Source organism: Tenebrio molitor, chromosome 5, assembly GCF_963966145.1.
Source record: "Tenebrio molitor chromosome 5, icTenMoli1.1, whole genome shotgun sequence".
NCBI classification, from domain to species: Eukaryota; Metazoa; Arthropoda; class Insecta; order Coleoptera; family Tenebrionidae; genus Tenebrio; species Tenebrio molitor.
In genome coordinates, this window is record NC_091050.1 from 2,967,737 (window position 1) to 2,975,383 (window position 7,647).

Here is a 7,647-nt window from a genome sequence, read left to right on the forward strand (position 1 = left end):
AACTTTTTATTTCATTAAAAAAAAATGACCGTGAATAAAATAAAGAATTACCTAAACAGTGAGAAGTAAAAAGTTGTTAGGTTCCCAATCCCTTTCCATTGTTTTTTCTTAACTGTGACTGAAAAAAGGCGATAAAATAATGCCATCGTTCAGTTGTCGTCTTGCCGTTGTCGGTGATTTGTGTTAATTCGCGGAAGCAGTAATAATTGTGATACCTACTCAAAATGGCACATTTTACAAATAACAAATTGATTAATATTGTTTAATGTTTCCGTGGATGTGTAAGTCAAGTTCTGGAAGATTTTCGATGGTTTTTATAACGCTTCAGAGCAAGTCACTAAACTTGCTTGTATGGACTATTGGTTAATTTGGACAAAAAAGTATTCTAATATTACTGACACTCATTACTAGGTTTTCATAGCAAAACAAGTTAAAACATTGAAATACTTTATTGTGGGATTACATATGGTATTAATAAAAATAACTTATTTAAATATTACAATAAAACATAAAAGTTCAAACATAATTTTATACATAAACGGGAAAATAAAGTCAAGTTCTTCTCTTTGCTTTATGTTGTGCTCTCGATCTATTTGGAGTGAAGGAACCACCTGTTCCTATATTAAACATGCCTGGTGCTCCTGGTTGAAGATTAAACTGCGTTGTTGGTACAGAATTAAAGGCAGAAGTGCTGCTACCAAAACCTGTATTGTTGACACCAAATGCATTGGAATTGTTTTCCGGAGTAAAATTAAATGTCGGTTTGGGAGGTTCACCTGCTCCAAAAGAAAATACCGCAGGCTTGTTAGTATTATTAGAACCAAAAGTAAATACTTCGCCTTGGGTAACTTGAGGATTCACAGAAAAACCACCATTCCCGAATGATTTGTTCGTATCACCGAATGGAGTCATTTCCAAGTTAGTTCCTCCTGCAGGTTTGTCAAAGGGTGAAGTTGTATTAAAAGTTGAAGAAAAAGCATTATTCGCTTGGCCAAAGTTTGCGGTTGGAGTAAAACCCGCCGTTGTCGTGTTAAAACCCGTCGCATTAGCGTTAAAACTGCCCGTGTTGTTTGACGCTCCAAATGGGGCTCCAAACGGGCGGGTAGGGTTACTTTTGAAGTCATTATTTAAATTATTATTGAATCCGGAATTCTGATTCGCTCCGAAACCCCTGTTTACGAAATTTGTGTCTTTGGTTGTTCCAAAAGAAGGCGCAGATGTGGTAGCTACACCAAAACCACTCGTGCTCCCGAATATACTATTCGAAGTAGTTGTTACCCCAGCAAATGTATTTGCGCCTAAAGCTGGAACAGTGTTATTGCCAAAACTTGCAGTTGTAGTTGTACCGAACAATGGTACTGTTCCTTGTCCAAATATTGATTTTGTTGTTCCACTATTCGTGAAATTGGGGGTGCTAGTACTATTAGTAAACATCGAAGTATTTGTATTAAAAGAGGACGTAGTTCGTATTCCAAAAGCCGGAGTATTATTTGTTGGGGTGTCGGCAACGGTTCCAGAAAAGATTGATGAATCAGAGCTGCCGAAACCGCTGCTCGGCTTGGTAAACGTTGATGGTGCGGGAGTTCCAAAAGTTGGATTTGACTGAGTATTAAAATTCGAAGAAACAGATTTACTCGGTAACGACGACGGTGTAGGTTGAAATATGGATGAGGCTGAAGTAGTGTTGGCAACAGTGGATTTAACAGCGGCCTGAAATAAATTTGGAGGAGCGGAAGTAAAGCTCGGTGCAAATGTTGTAGCCACGTTGCTGTTGGGGCCAAATGGAAACAAAGGAGCCTGAGTTGTTAAATTTGACGAAGTCATAAAATTTGGCGTAGAAACTTTGGCCGAAAAATTCGGTACCACTGCATTGGTTGTTTGGAAAGTATTTGAGGGCTGTCCAAAATTATTAGATAAAGAAGCAGGTACTCCAACAAAATTTGTCGATGTATTCTTAGATGCCGAATTTAGCAACTGATCTTTGTTTATCGACGGAACGGAAGTTGTTGTAAACGAAAAATTTTTGGGAGCGTTTTCGTTGAACAAGGAAGTTGTTCCTGGAGTTGCGCTATTTACAGTTGTTGAATTTACAGGAAAGACTGTCAAATTTTCTTTTGGGCTAGAAACGCTTGGCAACTTAAACTGTGTGTTTGCGGACGATGCAGGCATAGGATTCAGGAATGCTTTTCTATTAGAATCAGTCTGAGATTTTTCAAATCCTTGATTTGCAGGTGCAGTGGAAGGTTCCGCAGTAGCATGCATTGGTTTCAGTTCAAATTTAAATCCACCTTTTTGACTTGAACTCTTAGCGGAAGGCAAGGACACACTCTGTCCATTCAACGATTTATCAATGGCATTACCAAATACGAAATTAGTTTGTGGTATCTCAGTGCTGTTACTTAACTTGGTACTGTTTTCAGTAATGCTTTTTTCTGCACCTGAGCTGACACAACTCTGTACACTTTTGCTATCTGCAGAAGTTTTTACTTCTTGATTATGCAATGACGTCGTCTTATTTCCGAAAAACAAACCTGCAGATGACAATGCAGGAGGAACTTTAATGTCTGTACTTGGCTTGTAAGTAAATGCTGATGCACTACTGCTTGAAGGTGACGGTTCAGTTGCAGATATGGCACTGCCACTTAAAGTATCTACTTTCGTTTTGTTTAAGGGCGACAATTCGACAACACTTGCAGATACTATAGGTGTAACAAGAGCAGTTGACGTTTTAGTTACGTAGTCTCCTCCGTTAAACGATTTCGGTGATAAGTTACTACCGTCACTGTTTAGTGTGAAAGTATCAGCGCCACTAGAAGTCTCTGTTGAATGCACAGTTTCCGGAATATTGAAAGTAACGTGTTTGTTGTTTTTGTGAGGACTTTTGTTTGTCCCTGCGAGTATTGACACAAGTGGTTTTTCTGACACCACTGTTTCTTCAATTTTCTCTGGAGCATCAACTTTCTCGATCTGACTTTTTTGTTGAACCAACGTACCCATTAAAACTGTGAGTCTGTTGCGTCTCATTGCCTCTAATGGCGTTTCATCAAAAATTTTTACTGGTGATGGTTTCTTTGGTCTGACTTCTCGCTCAACAGTATTTACGTTTATATTTTTTTTCTCTATATTTTCTATTTTAGAAACAGTTTCTGTGGGTGTAATGACAGGCTGAGGTACGGTTGTTTGTGTTTCAACGTCAACATATTTCAGTGGGGGAGAAGGTTTTGGACGCCGATTTGTACGTCCTAAAACAAAAATATCAAATATGATTCCAAACTTTAACAAATTAGACGCTTCTAGCAGTAAGAGTGTTTATTATTCAACGAGTAACGAGTAATGATGACTATTACCCGCAAGGTCTGTAATCAACTGAGTGGATAATAGCCGTTACATGCCATTACATAATACGGTACTTTTCTTACGACGTACAATTTCATCATTTTCAGTTATTTTATTATTTCATTTTAATAAAAAAAATATACACACTCATGAATTAAGACTTCAAAATAATTACGACATATGAATATTGCGTTGTTTCATCAATAGTAATTTTATAGTTTACGCGATAATTTGCAAACCATAGAGTAATGAATGGCAATAATTGGTATAATTAAATATAAAGTTTACCTTCAATTTTATCTTTTTTGGGTTTTTCAATATGATATCCATCCATTGAAGAATGTGAGGCTATTAATTCGTCCATTGAGCAAAATTTGTTCCCCGATGAACAGCTTGCAGCTGGAGAATCTTCAATTTGAGACAAGTTTTGTTTCATTCGCTTTCTTGAAATTGTTTCATTATCATAATCCATATGCATTCTCTTGCCATCTTCTTTCAAAATAAATTCTTCCTTAAACCAGAAAATGCTCATGTTAAACCAATTATCTGTTCAAGGAAGTGTTAACTAAATTAATTTTAAATTTAATGTAATCAAATAGGCGTAAACCACCAAGACATTTGAAGCCGATCTGCGATGGCTGAAATTGCGTATTGTAAAATTCATCTCATTCCGGCCCGTGGTTGGCGCTAATATGGAGCAAATGAAAGTGAAATGGTAAAAAAGCCACAACGAAAACGATTACCACGCAAGAAATTTAACACTGACACTGAATTGTGTCGAAAAAACGGACAAAACACTTTTACTTTTAGCGTACCTTATTTACAGTAAATGCTGAAAATGTTGTCCTTGATGCGTGATACGCGCTTGTGCCCTCCGCGCCATTGATACGCGGACCCTTGAAAAAACTTCACGATTTTCCCGAATTTGGGCACCATCTGCCACGACTCCCGTTAGTTCTACCGAATTTATCTGTATCGTATTTATTTAAATCCAAAGATCTTGACAGCTGAAGCGTTGAACCGTTTCGTCCAATCCACCTTTCAGTTTTCCAATTAAATTATCAGTATCAGCAACAATAAATAAAATTACTGTTCCGTTCCCGGTACAGTATTTGTGCTTGGACCGCGTTGGATTCGTATCGTACGCGAGAGCCATATCCGTTAATTCCACGTTTGTAAAATTTGGCATCTTAAACCTTTTAATAACAAAAACACCGCACCATGCGTCGAGCTGCAACTAATAACTGACCTACGCTAACCCAACCTCCGATAAGATCCTTTTTTGTCATACAAAAAGTGTATGAAGCGTGTAAAAAGCGAGAGTTCGCTTTTTCTTTACTATTGCTTTTATAATTTCGAATATGAAACCAAGACAGTCGCGCGGTCACAATTTATTGTCCAAATTGCCTTGCCATTTGTTCACGTATCCTTACGTTTAAAAAAAAAAACGCATATTTTTCTATTGACGCGGGAGTATTCAGTACTTACGTGTTTAAATATTTCCGGTTATTTTGATTACAGGCTGTATGTAGTAGAAAATAAAATTTTTTTAATTAAAAAAAAAAAAAACAGATTTGTCTTTACTTAACACTATTCAACTATTGACTAATACTCCTAATTTTAGTTTTTGTTTTCTTTTAATAGTCATATTTTAACATTCATTGACTGAAATTTAAAGGGAGACATAACTTACTTCATTAGAATGTATCCTTTTTCTTGAAATCTCTTTCAAAGCATCCAAAACACTCTTTGTATTAGCTTCATTCTTATGAGGAGACCCATTATCACTTCCTGAACCAGACTTGATAATTTTTTCTAATAACATTCGATTATGTTCTGGAGTATTATATTTTGACAATTCAGATGAGCGCATATGAACATTAACATGACTGCTTCTTCTTTTAAGACTTGGTAAATCCTTCTTAAAAAAATGGACAATTGGAAAAACTCCCAATTTATCATATTTGCCTTGATATATAGGTAGAGATCTTTCTTGTTCTTCATTATACTGAACAACTCGTGTGGAGTAGCCTGGACTCTTACTGTCAATAAATGTACTACAACATTTTAATTTTTATTACAAAAGATTTCAAACAAAACAGTGTTTTCATTACCTGATCTGGTTATTATATGATAAATTTGGGGAGTTTGAATGATAATGATACTGATTATCTTGAAAAGGATGATATTTTGTTGAGGACATAAGGTTTGTGTCTGCCAAATTATACCTAAAAACACAGCACATACAATAACACGCTTTACAACAACAAAAATTACTAATACCTTCGAAATGTTGGTCTACTTGGAGTTATTAGTGGACTGTTCCTTGCATATTGCAACACTGATGGACGAGAATCGTATCTATTGAATTTTGGCGTTAAGCTGCCTGAATTTTCCTTTGTGGTTTGACCATCAAATTTATTTTGATGAAACATTTTTCACTGATATCTTTCGTATACCAAACTCATAAACGTTACTGCAAAATTTAAATTTTGAGGTTATCTTCATTCGAATGCAATTAAAAAAAAATTGATGTCCATTTAATCTTTACAATTAATAATATTAATTTTACTTACCACGGGTATTTTGGAAAATGAAACAAACTAAACAAATTAAGCTGACGTTTTATTCAACAACAAATATTGATACGAGCACTTCTTAAAGACGTCAACTGTAACGCACAGAAGTCACAGAACTAAAAAGTGCAGAAAGTCACCAGAAACCAACAGCAGAAGCCACTAAAAGGACGCTAACGGCAACGGCTAGTGGCTAGCGTAGAGGTGAGTAGAGGAGCCTGGTATAGCGGCTAGCCTTGAGGCAAGATATCTTAAAGGATTCTTTATTCTTTTAAGATATCTTAGAAATAAGAAAGAAAAATCAAAGCCAGGTTGCCATATGTTATTTGAGATAAAACCAGCATAAAATCATTTCTTGAAAATGCTGGAAATAATGAAGTACTTAAATACACTGACCGGCACAAAAAAACGACTCATTTTGAATTTTATTAATATGATTAAGTAATTCATTGTCTTAGAATTTTTTTTTGATATCATGTTGTATTGATATAGTGTATAACGGTATTAGGCCGATATGGGTTATATAACAGACGAGGTTGAGATATTGTAAAATCGAGGCGGAGCCGAGATTTTATAATCAACCGAGTCTGTTATATCCATATCGGCCGTATGTTGTTTTATAGTTTTCTTTATACCAATAATACTTAACATTTAGCGATGATTTATTTGTAAGACTGACATTTCTCTTTACTTCAAAAATTAAATTTAGTTGTCATTTGTGCCGTAACCGTAGCAACGGCAGCAAAAATAACGGCCTCGGTCTGATAATTTTGAATAACGGCCTAGACTGTTATAGGTATCATATCAATCAAGCATTGAGTACTGATAAATCCTAATAACAGTATGGTATAAAGAAAAGTGTTATTTAAGTTATTCTTTGCCAAAGAATATCCGACAAACAAAACATTAAACACAGCAAATAAAATTGTAATGAAAAAAAAAGTATTTTTTTAGAAAAAATGTTTGTTATGAAAAATTGACAAAATTTGAACAGCATTTTGAATTAGTATCTCGTATCGTCAAATTACTTTTGACACGTAAATCAACCGACAAAAACAACATGGAAGTAGCGCAAATTTTCTAATAATTTATTTAAACAAAACAATTCGGTTGCCATGCTGACCATAGCACTCCCGATCATTGAAAATATCCCAATTTAACTATAATAAAGAAAAATAAGCACAAATATAATTTCAAGATCATTTATTAAAGAAATCATAATGAGTCGTTTTTTGTGCCGGTCAGTGTAATTGCAAACCTGATCGGTGATCACAATCAATCAATCATTCAGAATTATTATGCCGCTGGTTAGTAAAAGACAAATAGTCAAAATCTTTTTTAATGCATATTTAAAATAAACGAGAGATCAAAGCTTCAATTTTTGAGTCCCCATTTCTTCAAATCCAAAAGATAGGTATAGAATTTTTTTTCTCATTATTTTATTACTTAAAATGAGTTCTTCCGCGAATTTTAGGGCACCTGTATAATATAAAAATATATAACGGGTGTTTTTTAAAATTTGGCGTCGAAGAGTCCCCATTTCTTCAAATCCAAAAGATAGGTATAGAATTTTTTTTCTCATTATTTTATTACTTAAAATGAGTTCTTCCGCGAATTTTAGGGCACCTGTATAATATAAAAATATATAACGGGTGTTTTTTAAAATTTGGCGTCGAAGTAGGCGTTGAAGTGTCGATTGTGAACGCACTATACACGTTACAGATCAGCTGTTTAA

The 7,647-nt window shown here is 35.0% G+C and overlaps 2 protein-coding genes across 2 annotated transcripts in view; both read right to left on the bottom strand.

Annotated features, from left to right (window-relative positions):
- TyrRS (Tyrosyl-tRNA synthetase) overlaps positions 1-7,647 on the bottom strand; it is a 199,795-nt gene that overhangs the window by 3,591 nt on the left and 188,557 nt on the right. The window lies entirely within an intron of this gene.
- LOC138130722 (uncharacterized) lies at positions 435-6,085 on the bottom strand. The gene is made up of 6 exons (XM_069047345.1): positions 5,913-6,085; positions 5,620-5,812; positions 5,451-5,564; positions 5,030-5,393; positions 3,625-3,847; positions 435-3,242 (listed from the first exon to the last, which is right to left on the bottom strand). Exons 2-6 carry the CDS (start codon positions 5,769-5,771, stop codon positions 553-555), a joined length of 3,543 nt encoding a protein of 1,180 aa, XP_068903446.1. The 5' UTR covers positions 5,772-5,812; positions 5,913-6,085; the 3' UTR covers positions 435-552.